General features: G+C 37.8%; 1 protein-coding gene across 3 annotated transcripts in view; it reads left to right on the forward strand.

Moving 5' to 3' along the window:
• The window catches only part of LPIN2 (lipin 2), a 95,119-nt gene that overhangs the window by 63,873 nt on the left and 13,266 nt on the right, over positions 1-17,980 (forward strand). For all 3 annotated transcript variants that reach the window (XM_037060709.1, XM_037060708.1, XM_037060707.1), the window contains exons 5-8: positions 11,166-11,273; positions 12,767-12,890; positions 14,294-14,636; positions 15,368-15,467. In XM_037060709.1, the coding sequence (XP_036916604.1) occupies positions 11,166-11,273; positions 12,767-12,890; positions 14,294-14,636; positions 15,368-15,467 (675 nt within the window). The remainder of the gene's footprint in view (positions 1-11,165; positions 11,274-12,766; positions 12,891-14,293; positions 14,637-15,367; positions 15,468-17,980) is intronic.

The following is a 17,980-nucleotide window of genomic DNA, read 5'->3' on the forward strand; positions in this document are numbered from 1 at the left end:
TTGTAGAATCAGGTAGGAGAGGCATTGTCTTTTTTTCTTTCTATAACTCATCAAAATTTGCCATTAGACATCCTGTTGTGTTGCTCAAATATCATTTGAAACAGACTGGCAATGTGTGTATTTTCATCCAGTAGACTTCCAAAAGCTGAATAAATTGTAAGTCTTGAGGAAGATCTCAACTAGTGACTTGCCACTACGTAAGTAGATGTACACATCAGAACTACTGCCCACCCAAATGGTCTTGTGCCTGGTATGTCACCTATTCCTGAGTATTCCTATTCCTTCTTCTCTAAGAAGAAGAAAGATCAAAGATATGAACAATAAAATGGCAATAAATATGTATCTATTCACAAACGACTCTAAAAAACCCCTAATAAACAAAAAAGCATAACAGACACAGATTCATAAATGTAGAGAACATTTTGACTGCCAGATGGGAGGCGGGTGGAGGGGATGCCAGAAAAAGACAAAGGGATTAAGAAGTAAAATTGCTTGTTACCAAATAGTCATGGAGATGTAAAGTACGGCATAGGGAATATAGTCAATAATACTGTAACAACTGTGCATGGTGTCAAATGGGTACTACTTTAATTGGGATGATTATTTACTTATATGATGTCTGATCACTGGCATGTACACCTGAAACTATATAATATTGTATGTCAACTGTGCAGTAATTGAAAAATAAAAATGATTTAAATTTATTTAAAACTCTAATATGCCCTGGTCAGGTGGTTCAGTTGGATGAATATCATCCTGCACACCATAAGGCTGCTGGTTTGATTCCTTGATCGAGATGCATATGAGAGGCAACCAACTGAGCAACCAAAACATTCTAGTAAATTAAAGAGCAAAGGAGGGTTTGGGTTTTGGTTTTTGGTTTTTGGTTTTTTTGGTTGTTGTTTTTGAGTGAGAAATCTTGATCACTACTTATTTATCAACTTAGTAGAAGAGCTCAAAATAGATAATCAGTTGTCAAGTCAACACTTTCTAGGGTTGAAAAAGTAACAATTTGGGGTAGAAAATAATTTTTTCATTTAAGATTTTATTTTTAGAAGATTATCTCCCACCTGTCCCACTCAGTCGTTGCACGGGCACAGGAAGAACCGAAGGTGTATCAGTGGGGTGCTTATTTTCACTGGTGACCATTGAACAAGAAGCTGCTGCTCACAGTTGTCCCTAAATTTCCAAACCCTTTATTGAGGTGGGGGAGGATGGCATTATGACACATATGCCGGTCCACTTACACGCTTTGAACACCTTAGTTGCTGGAAAAAAGATCATGCCTTACTTCCTAGGAAAATTAATTAGTGCTTTGAAGTTCTCTTCATTGTGGAAAAGAAGAAAAATAATTTCTTTCTCTAGTTATGGAAACCAAATGTATACCAATTGTAAACTTTGTCTTGATCTAGTGTGTGCTTGATTTACCAAGCTTTGTTAAGTGGTCAAGTCAGGGGGAAAAAAACCTATGCTATTACTATATTATAATTATATTGGGTTGGCCGAAAAGATCATTCTGTTTTCAGTATGATGACTCTAGTAGCACTTAGTTGTCTTTAACTTCATCCAAAATGATTCTGTTAGATTGTATTGTGACAGCTGTCATATCAGCTGTGCATTTAAAATAAACTTACCAAGCTGGTGAATTTTTGTGTAGCCATTTTAATATTGAGATGGGAGAAAATATGCAAGATTTTCAATGTGTTATACTTTATTATATTTCAAGAAAGGCAAAAACACAACTGACATGCAAAAACAGATTTTGGAAGTATGGAGAAGGTGCCATGACTGATTGAATGTGTCCAAAGAGGTTTGTGAAGTTTGGTGCTGGAGATTTCTCTCTGGATCATAGTAATCAAATCAAGACATTAATTTGAGAACAATCAACATTATACCACGTGGGAGATAACTGACATACTCAAATCCAAATCATCAATAGTTATTGGTAAAAATGAAAAATGTGTCTTTTATTTTACAGAAAAAACCATATGGACTTTTTGGCCAACCCAGTACTCTGTTAATGAATAGCATAGTATAGTAATCTTTTTTTGGCAAAACCATTAACTCATTTTCTAAAACTTTAAGATCTGGATTGTAAAGTTCTGGAACAAAATTCTACATTTCATAGTAATTTTTAGTATATGAACTCTTTTTCTACCCATTTTTTATTACTCATCAACTGTCATGTTTGTGATGTTCTCATTCCTACACTAAATATAGACTTTGATTTCATTTCTCCTAGAATACAGAATTCCTCTGTTTGAACTAAACAAAAAACAAAGTAAAAACTGCTTTACTTTTTTGAAGTAAAACTGCTTCACTTCAAAAGTTCTAAAGCTTAGAACTTTTGAACTACCTGCAGCGTATTTTTTATTTTTTTCTATTTGTTAATTATAATTGGCAGTCAAAATTATTTTAATTTCAGGTGTACGGCCTGCAGCTTTAACTTGGGATGTTAAAACATTTCTGCAATATATGCAAAGTCACCTACTAGATACATAAGAGTCATGCTTCTAAAGGGATTTTGTAAATAAGTGCTGCAGGTGAACGAACACATGGCAGAAATGTTAGTGCATGCCTTTCTTTTTCAGGTTGTGTGGAAGGCTGCATGAACTAAATTTATTGGTGTACTGATGTGTTCTACAATGAAACAGTTGCCAGCTTCTCTCATTAATCCAGAATTTTGCTTGCCTGGTAAACAGGCATATCAGAATGCATGTACACTAGGACTTTGTAACAATTTTCATGAGCTTGGTGGTTTGTAGGTACCAGTGAATCATTGATGCTACCTACTACTTGGAGGAACTCTTTCCTGAAATTTTTTTAAAACAGTATCTGCTTAATAATGCAAACAAGAGAAAAACAAAGACTTTTTTTTCCTTAGAAAAATGAGATAGAGTAACAGTTGCAAAAGTTCAGGTCATACATTGAAATAAGTGCTGAAAAAGGGTAAAAGACTGAACTAGTTATACTTCTGATTGTGGAATATCAGCTTTTTGATCACACCAGGCCTGTTTCATTTTTTTCTTTTTCTTTTAAAATCCTCACTGGAGGATACTTTTCTCGTTGCTTTTAGAGAGGGGGGGGAGGTAGAGAGAATGAGAGAAACATCAATTGGTTGCCTTCTCATCTGTGCCCTGATCAGAGATCAAACCCACTCACCACCTTTTGGTCTACTGGACAACTCTCCAACCAACTGAGCCACCCCAGCCAGGGCTAGGGCTTCATTTCTTGATCTGTGAAATAAGATAATTAAACTACATTGTTTGTAAGGTGCTTTCCAGCTCAGCGTTTAGATTCTAAAATAATTTGGGTGAAGAAATTTAGGGTCAAAAGTATCAGCATCATATTAAATGGCACATTAAAGAATCTGAGAGAAAACGAGTAGAAAGTCTACTGCTTTTTCAGTTGTAAGATCTAGAGTAATGTGCTGTCAGAATTTGTGACCTTTAAATACCTCACCCTCCTCAGCCCCTTACCACTTAGGAAAGAAATTGTTTCCAGAGAAGATACCTAAAATTATTTTATTTTGATACGTAGCCTTCTATTTAAACTCTTCAAAAATTTCATTCATAGCAGAATTAAGACAGACTAAAGTTTTTTGAAGGAGGCAGGTGAAAGAGCATCATTCTTTAAGGCAAGTTACTGTTTCAAAGCTAGAAGAAACTTGGAGAGGAAATTGGAGAGGGTTTTTTTAGGGTGTTTAAAATATATATATATATATATATATTTTTAGTGAAGACACCACCTTTTTGCTGGATATAATCTTCCAGGTGAAACATTACAGTATATCCTCCTCATAACCATGGAGTAACCTCCTAAGTATAAAATTATAAACTTTTTTAAACTTGAAAGTTAAATCACATACAAATATTTACTCCTAGATCCCAAAGCAAGTAGTAGTATTTTTAAGTGTATTGTATTGATTATGCTATTACAGTTTTCCGAATTTTTCCCCCTTTATTTCCCCTCCACCCTGCACAGCCCAGCCCTTCAGTATTCCCCACTCCCGCCCCTTAGTTCATGTACATGGGTTGTACATATAAGTTCTTTGAGTTCTGTGTTTTGATTTCATTTTTTGGAATCATAGGCATTGGTAGACATTTAATGCCTACCAATTATGCTTCTTCCCCCCTGTACCTTTTTCCCTATTCTTCCTCTCCCCCTCCCCACTGAAAACCCTCTATGTGATGTCCATTTCTCTGATTCTGTTGCTGTTCTAGTTTTTTAAATATATTTTATTGATTATGCTATTATAATTGTCCTATCCCCCCCCCATTCTCCTCTGCCCTGCACATCCCCTCTCACCCACATTCCCCCCCTTTAGTTCATGTCCATGGGTTGTACATGCAAGTTCTTTGGCTTCTACATTTCCTATAGTGCTCTTAACCTCCCGCTTCCTATTTTCTACCTACCATTAATGCTACTTGTTGTCTGTACCTTCTCCCCCTCTCTCCTTCTCCACTCCCCTTTTGATAACCTTCAATGTGATCTCCATTTCTGTGGTTCTGCACCTGTTCTAGTTGTTTGCTTAGTGTGTTTTTATTTTCATTTTAGGTGTGGTTGTTAATAATTGTGAATTTGCTTTCATTTTACTGTACATGTTTTTGATAATCTTTTCTTCGATAAGTCTCTTTAATATTTCATATAATAAGGGCTTGGAGATGATGAATTCCTTTAACTTGACCTATCTGAGAAGCACTCTATCTGCCCTTGCATTCTAAATGAAAGCTTTGCTGGATAGAGTCATCTTGGGTGTAGGTCCTTGGCCTTTCATGACTTGGAATACTTCTTTCCAGCCTTTCTTCTCTGCAAGGTCTCTTTTGAGAAATCAACTGACAGTCTTATGGGAACTCCTTTGTAGGTAACTCTCTCCTTTCCTCTTTCTGCTTCTAAAATTTTCTCCTTATTTTTAATCTTGGGTAATTTAATTACAATGTGTCTTGGTTTGTGCTTCCTTGGGTCCAACTTCTTTGGGACTCTCTGAGCTTCCTGGACTTCCTGGAAGTGTATTTCTTTTGCCAGATTGGTAAGTTCTCCTTCATTATTTCTTCAAATAAGTTTTCAATTTGTTGCACTTCTGGTACCCCTATGATTCAGATGTTCAATGTTTAAAGTGTCCTGGAGGTTCCTAAGCCGCTCCTCATTTTGTTGAATTCTTGTTTCTTCATTCTTTTCTGTTTGCTCATTTCTTTCTTCCTTCTTGTCCACTCCATTTATTTGAGTCCCAGTTTTCTTCCCATCACTATTGGTTCTCTGTGCATTTTTCTTCATTTCACTTAGCATAACCTTTATTTATTCATCTAATTTGTCACCAAATTCAACCAATTCTGTGAGCATCCTGATCACCAGTGCTTTGAACTGTGCATCTGATAGGTTGGCTGTCTCTTCACTGCTTAATTTTATTTACTCTGGAGCTTTGATCGGTTCTTTCATTTGGGCCATTATTTTTTTTTTTGTCTTGTTTCGCCTGTTATGTATGAGAGGCGGAGTCTTAGATGTTTACCAGGGCAGGGCAACCTAGTTGCCGGGTTGTGACGCTGTGCGTGGAGGCGGGGTCGAAGAGGGAACAATGGCACTTGCTCCACTTTCTGCTGGGTTTCAGTCCCTTCCGCCACCTCCCCCAAGCAAACTGGGCCCTTCTGTTGCTGATTCACGGGTGTGTGAGCTTGCATACCTTCTAGGACCCCGTGGGTCTCTCCAATGAACTCTCCTGTGCATCTGGGAGTCTCTCCTGCTGCCTCAACCCCCATAGGTGTTTTCAGGTGGTGTTTTGAGGCTTTATTTCCCCAAGTTGGGACCCTGGGTTGCAAGGTCTGTCTTGTTCTCCAATTTTGCCTGGTTTATCTGCACATGAATGTGGGACTGCCCAGTCAGCCAGCTGCCTTGCACACTGTGCCCTGCCTCACAGTCGCTGCCTCGCTGGTTCTTCCCGTTGTTACCCAGTGCCTGGAGACTGCCAGTCGCCACTTGGGCTCCCAGTGCCCCTGCTTTTTTTTTTGCCGAGACCCCTTTTGGCCAGGCACCTGACTCTGCCCCTCGTACGGGTCTGGTTGAATGTGTCTGTTTAACTCCTTGGTTGTTGGACTTCCATATGGTTCAATTTTCTCTTAGTTCTGGTTGTTATTTTGTTTCTAAATTGTTGTTGTTTGTATTTTGGTTGTGCGAGGAGGCACAGTATGTCTGCCTACGCCTCCATCTTTGCTGGGAGTCCTGGAAAGCTTTAAACTACATAGGGCTTTGTGTAAGCTGTACCTAGTGAATCTCTATCCCTTCCTAAATTTGGACTTTTGGCTTAAATATAATACAAAAGCCTTGTTTGTCCCCCTAGAGGATGTATATATGTATTCAAAACATAGACCTAAGCATAGAGCCTATTGGAGGGGAGAGACTTTTCTGACTGGACAATGCTGTAGCACAATGATGAGTGCAAGTGTGTAAAACATGGCACTGATGGAAATGTATAAAATACCCAGCAGTAACAGCAGGGAACCTCTATTTTTAATCCACAGAAACAGACTTGCTTTACAAGTTATATCTGGGAGTTCAGTGCAATGAACCTAAGTTTTCTTAAATTAAATTTGTTGGGGTATTAGTTAATAACATTATGTAATTTTCTGGTATACAAAGGTATAATAGCTGTATACTTTATTGCGTGCTTGCCATGCAAAGTTTAGTTTCCTTCTGCAATATATTTGATCCCCTTTACGTACTTTACCCTCCCAGACCCCCTTTCCCTTCTGGAAACCACCATTCTGTTGTATCTATGAATTTGTTTGTTGCTTTTTGTTTTATATTCCACAATGAGTGAAGTTAGTTTTTATCCTCTTCCATCTGACTTAATTCACTTAGCATAATACTCTCAAGATCCATCCATATTCTTACAAATGGGAATATTCCTTCTTTTTATGGCTGAGTACTATTCCTGTGTGTGTGTGTGTGTGTGTGTGAGATCATCTTTTGGTGGACATGTTGTTTGCATGTCTTGGCTATTGTAATAGTGATGCAGTGAACATACAGATATATAAAAAGATGTTCAACATCACTAGTTGCTAGGAAAATAAAATCAAAACCACAATGAGATACCACTTCATACCTGTTAGAATGATAGTTATCAAGAAGATTCGAAAAACGAGTTTTAGAGAGGATGTGGAGAAAAGGGAACCATCATACACTGTGGAAATGTAAATTAGTGCAGGCATTATGGAAAATAGTATGGAGGTCTGTAAAAAAACTAGGACTGGAGCTACTATATGAGATCTGTCCAGAAGGTATCCAGCCTTGTGATATGAAAACTAGACACATTTATTAAAGAAGATATGAGAAACATTGTACACAGAAAAATGATACCTCGGTCTCCTTCAAAGTAGGCACGTTGGGACCTCACACAGTTCTCCCAGTTGTCATCAGCTGCTCTATCACATTTTCCTGAATCTTATTGATGGTCTGAAGCTCTTTCCTTTCACCAGTGATTTTTGTTTTGGGAAAAGCCAGAAGTCGCAGGACACCAAATATGGCCTGTAGGTAGGCTGAGGCACCTGGGTGGTTTGATGTTTTGCTAAAAAACTGTTCACGAAATGTTATGCATGAGCCAGGTGTGTTGTGGTGATAAAGCTGCCAATCACCAGTTGCCCATAGTTGCAACCTTCTGAATCATCTGAAGAGTTTCCACAGACAAATGTTCAATCTTAATGCAAAATTTGATGCAGATTCATTGCTCTACTTACTCAGTCATTTTGAATGTGATGACCACACAATACACATGCTCACTCAATAGCATCTACTGCCCCCACTGAGTAGCACAGTGAAGTCATCATTGTTCACACATGTGCATTCCAGTCCACTCTTCTTGGCTGCCAGGTTACATTAATGTCAGGCAAACTGTTCTCATTCTATTAGGAATGGTTGGAATTTTTTCCAAACAGACCTTGTATGATCCAGCAATTCCTCTTCTGGGTATTTACCTTGAAAAAAATGAAAACATATTTGTAAAGATATATGTACCCCGTGTTCATTTCAACCTAAGACTTTTCCCAGACAGCGTCTATTGCCTGAGGCTTCATGCTTCATCTCCTGATTTAGTTAGTTACTGGCTTCTAGAGTGCCCTCTATGTCCTTGGTGACATGAATCTTACCGCTTGCTCCTTGCTCTTTCTCCTCTTCATTTCTGTCACAGTAAACAGAAACATTGCATGGGCCTTGCAGTTCTGTTATGAGGTATCTTTTATGGGAAATATCCAAATGCAAATTGACATCATTACTCACACTGAAATTTATTGACCAATGCTGTGCAAAGGTTGAGGATAAACATGTTATTAACAGAGTTAGTGACCTTTGGTCATTGTAGTTAGCAACCCCATTTATCTCTTATATACTACCATTTAAATAGACTTAAAACTCATTTCTGATGAGTTTTAATCTATTCTAATCTATTCCACATAAGTAATTTAGTCTATTTATATTGATTTTTCTCCGAACTTTTATAAAATTGAGGTATAATTTATACATGATAATATTCATAGGTCATAAGTATGCAAATTCAGTGGATTTTTATAGTTGTATATATATCATGTATTCTCTGTTTTTTTTAAAGACTTATTTGTTTTTAGAGGGTAAGAGAAGGAGAGAGGAAGAAAAATATCAATGTATGGTTACCCCTTGTGGGTCCCCTGTTGGGAACTGGCCTGCAACCCAGGCATGTGCCCTGACTGGGAATCGAACCTCGATCGTGTGGTTCGCAGGCCCATGTTCAATCCACTGAGCTACATCAGCCAGGGCCTTTGTTGATTTTTTAATAGGAAAGATAATTGGTTTACCAAATGATGTTGAATTTGATGACATGATGTTGAGGTGCATCTGTGAAGGCTGAAGTGCTCTATACACAGTTACTAAGAACTTCACCAACTGAAACTGGCACCCCACCAACCCTGACTCGGTGTTGAACTGTTTACCATACTGCACATCATCTGCCGTTTGGCGTTAATGCATGCATTTATCCGATGTTTCAACATAGGTGAAATGAATGTTCATACTATTTTCTTCACACTCTAATGTGTCTATTCCCTGTAGCCTCCTGTCCTGAACTTAAAGCTACTCTGTCATAGTTCACCTGCCTGGTCACCTGTTCTCAGGCATATGTGCCATTTTGAAAGTGTTTGAGCAGGTTTTTAGAAGTCCTGTGTTAGTTAAGGAGTTCTAGAACTGAAAGGGACCTAAACATTAGCAGCCTTTTTCATCACTCTTAACGGCTGTGAACTGATGGGCTCTGTTTTTGTCAGGATATGCCCGGAGATCACTTCATGTCTTCCTGGGGTTGTCACTTCTAAACGCTGCCTCATCTCTCTTTCTCCCTTTCAGTGTTTTATTAAATCCAGTTTGCTTTGCTACACTCTTCTTGGATTACCTCTTATGCTGCAGTAAAATATGTTCCAAAAGTATATTTTATTAAAATGTGTGGGGGCTTTTACACTGTTCTTTTCAAACCATTTTCACATACACATATATGAATATTGATAGGCCAGGATGTACTGTCCTTTTAAATTTGAGAAATACGGATGGTTCATAAGCATCTGATTTTTCCCTTTCAGCTTTTACCTTTTTATTTCTTAATAAATAGAGTATTTTTACCTAGATGTCTGCCTTTTCCCAGTACAGTCATATCTCAGTATTCTTTGGCTTCAGAACTCATCAGACTCTGTATTGACCTCATTTTGACAAGGAAAAAATGTTTCAGCACTTGGTGCTTGCTCAGGACTTATTGCACGTGCTAGGCCTTGCATGAGTCAGGACAGCACCCCATAGTGGTTCAGTACTCTTCAGTTTGGGCACTTGTCACAAGTTCTGGAATGAATTTGCAAGTACCAAGGTTCCACTGTTTTTCTCCCCTTGAATGAGGGTGGATACTAGAGTATAATTCTTCTGAGCAAAAGAAGATGAGAGTAGGAAAACCTTGAATTAGAAGGCATTGCTATGTGGAAAAACTGTCACATGCCAGAGTTAGTGGTAAAGCAGAACACATTAAATTAAGATATAAAGGAAGAAAGGTAATATTCTGTGAGGAGGAGGAGAAGGCAAAGTGTATCTACCTATGCCTCCCTCTAAGAAGAAAGATAACATTAAAATTAATAAACTAGTTTATAGACCTATTTTTAGTCTAGCAAGTTAAATGATAGATCTCATCTTATCTTTAATATTCTGGTACAACATTGAATTTTCTATAAGATGCTATTAAACGTGTACACTTACAATGTCTTACACTTTTTCATTTTTGTACATTTCTTTACACTTTTCAACATGACACACCACATTAATCTCACAATGACTTTGTGAAATAGAACAAGTGATAAATTTCCAACTAAAAATGGAAAACAGGGGCAGTGCTTCTGAGGGATGTTTTAAGGTTATGTGGCAAGTTAGTTGTGTTAACTCTGCGATTTCAAGAAACCCAAAAGGTAAAGTAAATTAAAACCTTACTAGCATTAGGTCAGCCATCAAAGTCTGTGTATGAATTTTAAGAACGTCAGTTGTATTTTTATATCATCTTCGCATCCCCACATCATGTAGATCATCAGTGAAAAGAAAGTTCTCAGGTAATGCTTGAACCAAACAGAGAAAATAAGTTCTGGTTGTTAAGAGTTTTTAGCGTATTTTTAAATTTTTGAGCCGTAGCTCTTCAGCTGATATTCTTACATTTGTTGTAATACACAGCGGGGGGAGGGGGGCGGATAGTAGAAAGAACAAGGGCTTGCGTGTTTTGGATCCAGCGGCTTACTAGCTGTTTTTACTTCAGGCAAGTTACTGAATTCCAGATTTTTAGTTACCTAATGTCTAGAATAGAATATTAACTCAGATTTGTAAAGATTGAATGCAGTATACATAAATCCTCAGGTTTCTTCTGCCCTTTCAATTAGTTATCCCTAAAAGAAGTAAAAAAGAATTTTTAATCACACCCCCCCCCCCCCCCCCCGTTTATCCCACAGTGAAGTAGCAGAGTATGGTGGGTGACATCAGTGAATCCCTCCTCTCCATCACATTTTCCTTGTAATAGGGTTAATATTAATCATTTGGCCGTATGGTTTAGATGATGATATGTCAGTGGATTTGGGGGATTTTTAAAGCTGACGTAGTGTCATTGTGCTTGCCTTTCTTTTCTTTCCCTGTCACAGAGGGTCTTCAAATGCTTCCTTAAAGGAAGAAGAATATAAAGAGCCTCTGGTCTTCCATTCTGGAGATCATTACCCCTTATCCGATGGAGATTGGTCCCCTTTGGACAAGTAAGTATTTTCAAAATTTCTCAGTTTTTTAAAGGAAAGATATATTAAATAACTTCCTGTTATTGGACAGTAATGGTATGTCCCATTACTTTCATACTGTGAGACACTGAATGTATGCTTCAAATATGAATGTGGACTTTTTCTTTCAATAATTGCTGTGTTCCTAACCTCAATCTAACTTACTCTCACTGTGTTGGCCACTGTACATCAGTTCTTAAGTTCTAATCTTTTAGTGTCAACTATTAACTAACTGTACTGTAGATAACATCATGAAGAAACAGGTAGTCAGACTTTTTTCTGTGTTCAAGTGCAGTTTCCCTCGTGTAGTAGTGTGGGGGCGACCTCTCTTGCAAGTCCCTCCCCAAGTGCCACAGACGAAAGTGAACAATGGCCGAGTCATGACGGATCTGCTTAGGGAGGAGGAGTGAGCTGTGGCCAGTTTCTCAGGGGAGACAAGGGCCAGCAGCGGCCAGTCTCTCCAAGGAGAAAAAGGCCCCGAGCCCTCTGCTCCATAGCCTTTTATTGGGTTGTAACACACAGGAATACAGGGCGGCAAGGATCAAACAGTAGATAACATTTCAAAGATATCTGAGGGCTTCAGAGTCTGAGTCAGTGTCTGTCAGGAAGAGAGTTGCAGAAACTTTGGGAGACATACTCATTTCCTCTCAGACCCTTATCATATGAATGAAAGCACTCTTAGCAGAGCAGATTTCACAGGTTTATCAGCAAGTCTTTTCCGTGCCAGATTTTTCCCCAGGACATGCTCTAGCAAGGCAAGGAGCTGCACCTCTTCCTAACAGGTATTCAGGCTTAAGGGGATTAGAGCCAGGAAGTGCTTCTCCCAGAGAACATGGGGACTCAGGCTTTGATAAAGTGGGGAGGGAGGTCCATTGTTTTTTGTTGTAGCTGCCCCCCACCACCAGTCCTTCCATGAAGGCCTCCCAAGTGATCAAGTCTGGCTTAGGTTGCCCCCCCCCCCCCACCTGCTGTGAGGGGTCTTACCCGGCATTGACTTCCACCATGCTTTGGGGTCAGGGACAGGAACTGAGGCAGTGTTTGCTACCAGAGACAAGCTTTGTCTCCTGCTGCTCACATTCCAAAGGTTGTCCCTCACCCTTAGCCAGAGGGATCGAGATACAATTCCTAAAACCAGGTAGAGTGGTCCACAACATAGTAGTGTTAATTTAATCCATCTTTCCGTGCATTTCCTCTGTTGTAAAATTGCCTTTCTTATTTTTCATGAGAATTAAATGGGATGACGCACAGAAAATGTTTGCAGAGGACCCAGCAAATCCACCATAAGATACTAGTTACTGTTGTTTCTATTATTACTAAAAAACTCAAGAAGAAGCAATAACATTTTCTGTAGTAGAATATATCTGCAGGATACAGTTGCTAAGTTCAAACTTAACATTCCTTTCAATCTGTCTAGCTCAGCAACACTGAAGTTCTCAACTTCAAAGTCATTTCATTTCTTTGTCCTGTGTTTGCAGCCCGTATTCCCCAGCAGCATGCCCAAAGAGCGATTCGGAGCTGGAGGTGAAACCCACCGAGAGCCTGCTCAGGTCTGAGTCGCACATGGAGTGGACGTGGGGCGGGTTCCCAGAGTCCACCAAGGTACTAGGGTTTACTTGCCTACAGCGTGTGTTCTTTGTGAATAAGGGGTAATTATCTGACCCAGCCCATCTGAACATAATGATGCTAGTGCCCTCATGTGGTCACATAAGTCAATTCAAAGATAACGTTTTTCTCTGTTTCAAGTTTGCACTGTTTACAACAAAAGGCATCTAGCATTATTTTCTGTGTTTCTATTTAGTCAGTAATGTTGATTGTTAATTAACATTATAGTAAAGAAAATTTTAAAGGTACCTAAAAGAAACTAAAATTTTCACACTGAAATTTTAAACAAGAACGATTGTGAAAGCTGTTTTTTGACAACTTATAATGAGAGAAGAAAGAATTGGAAAGATAACACGTCTTATTTATTTATTCATATATTGATACTTTTTATTTTATTTTGTGTGTATGAATTAACCCAGCTTTAAGTTTTTTTAAACTTACTTTACAGTTGATATTTTATTTGTGTGTATGAATTAACCCAACTTTAATTTTTTTAAAATTACTTTATAGTTGATATTCATTATATGCTAGTTTTAGGTGTACAACATAGTGAACATTTATATGTACCTTATAAAGGGACCAATACAGTAACTCTATTCATCGGTCACCATACTAGTTATTAAAATATTATTGACTCTATTCTCTGTGCTGTACATTACATCCCCATGACTTTTTTTATAACTGGCATTTTGTACTTCTCAAGTCCCTTCCCCTTTTCTGCCCAGTCCCCCAACCTCCTCCCTTTGGTGGCCATCAGTTTGTTTTCTGTATCTATGAGTTTGTTCCTGTTTCATTTTCTTTGTTCATTTAATTTTTAGGTTACACATATAAGTGAAATCATATGGTGTTTATATTTCTCTGTCTGAAGAGAAAATATTTGAGACCTCTAGTTTTTTTAAAATACACGTTTTGCTTTTACGTGTGATTGCATTTAAGACTTCACTGTTCACTTTTACTTTCTTTTTAAGTTGAGATAACATTTATAACATGGGTTTCACATGTACAACATTATAACTTAACATCTTACATTGTTTTAACAGAGCCTGGAGAGAGTCAAAGCAGGGCTTAACTTTCCTGAAGCATTCAAGTTTTCTCCCTGAAAATGAATGTTCTCCCCCTTAGTATCTTAAAAATCATTTATTTCCTTAGTCTTCTCCAGTGTTGAACTCTTCATAGAACAATTATAAATATAACTTTTGTAAATATGATACTGAACAAAATACAGTTACTAGTTTTTCCTACTTTTAATTATGAAATATTTTACACATACAAAATAATGTATTTACTGAATGTGGTGTTTAAATAAAATGAGTACATTTACCTGCATCCAGCTAAAGAAATCAACTAAACCAAAACACCTTTGAAAGTAGTTTAATTTTTAAACAATTCAATTTTTTTAGGTGAGCAAAAGAGAGAGATCTGACCATCATCCTAGGACAGCTACAATTACACCATCAGAAAATACACATTTTCGGGTAATTCCTAGTGAGGACCACCTCATAAGTGAAGTTGAGAAGGATGCGTCCGTGGGAGAAACGGTCTGTACCGTAGTGAAACCCAAACCAAGAGCCCCGTGTAAGCAGATGAGCGATGCGGCTTGCGCTGCAGAACTTCTCGAGCCTCCCCTTGAGCCCCAGGTTTCGTCTGTGTTCGGTGCAGACCACCTTCCTAACCCATTGTTAGTGGAGGCTCCCTCGGAGTCCAAACCAGCAGCTAAAGTAGACTCGCCGTCAAAGAAGAAAGGTAATCTTTTTAAATTTGACATCGGGTACTCCAAACTTAGATGGGAAATTATTTCAGTGTTTCAAATATTATGTGATGGTTACTGTAGTCAATAATACAGAACTAGAGGCTTAATTAGATTTGGGTTACATATTGTTTATTTTTGAATTGAAGATTACTTTATGGGGTATATTGAGTATTTAATAGTATATCTCATAATGTCTCACTATTAGTGATGTTAAATGTAATCACTTATTTATGGTATTGTGGGCCAAATTTATTTGTTGTAAAGGATTTTTGTCCTTGTGCAATTAGAAAGTAATGTTTTAGCACCATGTGGATGTCCTGTTCCCCAACCTTTTCTTCATGTGTTTAGAATAATGTCTTCTTTCTTAATACCAGTGATTTTATCAAGTTTGGTCATGCTTGATTGTACTATAATTATAAAAAAATACTTGATCAAATATAAATTATTTTTAGGGGCTAGGATTAGTCATGTAACAACAAATGAAAGAATGGATATATCAGTATATGTTTCTTGAGCAGCTGTTCTGTGTGTAACACTGGATTTCACTTCTGTTGGCATAGATGTGTGAGAACCAGCACAAGTGAAAAGGTTGTTTTGCACTTTTAAAAATAAAGCCCAATTCAAATCATGGTCCGTTTTTGCAAACTTTTGTGTTCTTGCAGAGTTGTAAATGAAGAATAACTAAGTTCTTATCTCTGATGTGTTTTTCTTATTAAAAAAACAGGTGTCCACAAGAGAAGCCAACACCAGGGACCTGATGATATTTATCTAGATGACTTAAAGGCTCTAGAACCTGAAGTTGCAGCTCTCTATTTCCCTAAAAGGTAGTGTATTCCTTGTATATTGAAGGGTGAATAGTTTAGCTATTTCTAGAGCAAAACATTTTGAGAAAAAGAAGCAAGATGATGTCCTTTAGCTATATTAGATGATTGCTTCAGATTTAGAAGATTCAGAAATTGTGCATGTTGTTTCAACTGCAGTGATTTGAAACTAACACCTGTTTTTATGAAAACATTTTTAATGCACCAAAAGAAGTACACTAGTTAAACCTACATAAGTGTGTTTTATGCCAATGGATACAGCTTCAGATTAGCGCTGTTATAGTCATTAATGCAAACTCAGCATGCTTAAGAAAATTCACCAGCATTTGTCTCATTTCTTACGTGTTTTAAAGGTAATACAACTGTATTGAAAAATATTTTAACAAAAAATGCCTTCACTCCCTCAATGAGTCTGAGCTCCCAGGCTTTTTCTGAAGTCAAGCCTGGGTATGGTGAGGCGCCATTCCAGATGGTCTGTAATGAGAACATTCCTTAGAACTCTCACCTCTTGTTCCTCTCTCCTTGCCCTCACAATCTTCCTCTTGAATGACTCTAAAACCTCAGATAGGATATACTTGTACTATTTTTCCAAGCTCATTTTCATTCTTAGAGAAATTCCATTTCAATATACTCTGATTACAAAGAAAACAATTTTCCCCATGGAAAGTATGACTTGAATACACTTAAACATAGGATGCATAATTAAATAACTTTTAATTGTTTGAAAACATTTTTATTTAAAATAGTAAGATGGGATTGATACGAAGGTATTTAAATTTTTTATAGCTATTTTTAGGAGGTCTTTAAACTCCTTCTACCTGCCTAAGTTTGTGTCTCAAATATTTACTTCATTTAAAGTAATATTTTAAATTTTAAGGTGAGAAAACAAACTGCTCCTTTTTTTTCCAGACTTTTCAGCCCTTGATCATTTACTTATATTGGAGTCCTAAGATAAATCTCTTAGTTTTCCTTTTAAAAGGTAGGAAAAGTGACTAAAGCAATGGGACCCTACTGTGCACTGTTATAATTTTACTGTTTAGGATCATTGCTAATCACCAGGTAAGCTTCTTACCTCATGAACAGATTATTTCTTGAGAAATTTTATACATACGTAAACATAGTGAAATTCTTGTAATGCTTATAAACATGTGTTTTGTTACAATTGTGATCATTGTCTAACTATCCAGTATTTATCGTTAAACTTTAAATCACATCATCCTGTGGATTGGTGATGTGTAGAGTCAGATGGTGTCTTCTCTGTAGTGATTAGAGTGCACCAGCTGCTCTGATAAAACTCAAGACCTCAGTGGCTTACCCCATGTGGTAATACAGTTGACTCTTGAACACTGAGGGGGAGTTAGGGGGACTGCCCCTCATGCAGTTGAAAATCCACATACAACTTTAACTTCCCAAAAACTTAACTACAGTCATCCCTCCACAGGGAGTCAATTCTGAGACATAACACAGATCCCAGAATCTGCAGATGCCAAAATGTGCAGATGCCCAAGTCCCTTCTATAAGATGGTGTAGAACAGTGCAGTCAGCTCCCCAGACCCCCAGAACATACTGTTTTTAATCCATGGTTGGTTGAATCCATGGATGTGAAACCCAGGGGTATGGAGGGCTGACTGTCTATTGGGAAAAGTCAATGTATGAGTGTATCTGCATAGTTCATACCCATGTTGTTCAAGGGTCAAGTGTATTCCCATGCTGCTGTTTGATGGGAGGCCTTGCACACAGCGATTAAGGAGCACAAACCCCTTCCATCTTGAGATTCCACCATGTCCCACCTTTCCTTTAGGGCCTCAACAGGGAAAGGAGAGAGGATCACATGGGATAATGTTCAGGTGCCAGGCTTGGAAGGGCGAAGCCCACCCCTTCTGTACACATCCATGACTTAGTCATCTGGTTAGGTGGCTGCACCTAATTAATTATAAAGGGATCTAGCTGTGTGCTCATGATAGAGAGGAAACGCTCTTGGTGTTTTTACCTTAGCCCCAGCATAGCAGTAGGCTTTCCTGCCTTGTATGGGCTTTGGCTTTTTCACCATTTGCAGTGAAGAGAACATTCTGAGTTAACTTCAGTATTATAATATGGCTGTACATTGCTGTTAAGACAGAACATTTCCAAAAGCCTGAATCTTCTGTTGGTTCAAATGCAAAACTAGCTTTTAAAACTTTCTAGTTAATGATAAATATGTACTCTGCTGCCATCTGCTGCTCAGATTTGACGTCTCTTTTCTGAAGATCTTACAACTACAGTGGATTGCATATATTGGCCACATTTCTGAATAAAAGAAAAGAATTTGAAAATTCTAGAACAATAAATGTGACATTATTCACTCAAAGGGTATAGAGCATTTAAGCATTCATGACTAAGAAACTTTAAGGTGTTGTTTCCTTGTTCTTTTTTCTCTCAAATTTTTGTTGTATTACCAAGTTTTTTTTAGAATTACCTTCTGAAAACCTGACTTCTGTGCCTTATCATCTAGAAAAGTGAAAATATTGAATATCCTC

Source organism: Sturnira hondurensis, unplaced genomic scaffold, assembly GCF_014824575.4.
Source record: "Sturnira hondurensis isolate 20B ecotype Veracruz unplaced genomic scaffold, ASM1482457v3 Scaffold0012467, whole genome shotgun sequence".
Classification (NCBI taxonomy): domain Eukaryota; kingdom Metazoa; phylum Chordata; class Mammalia; order Chiroptera; family Phyllostomidae; genus Sturnira; species Sturnira hondurensis.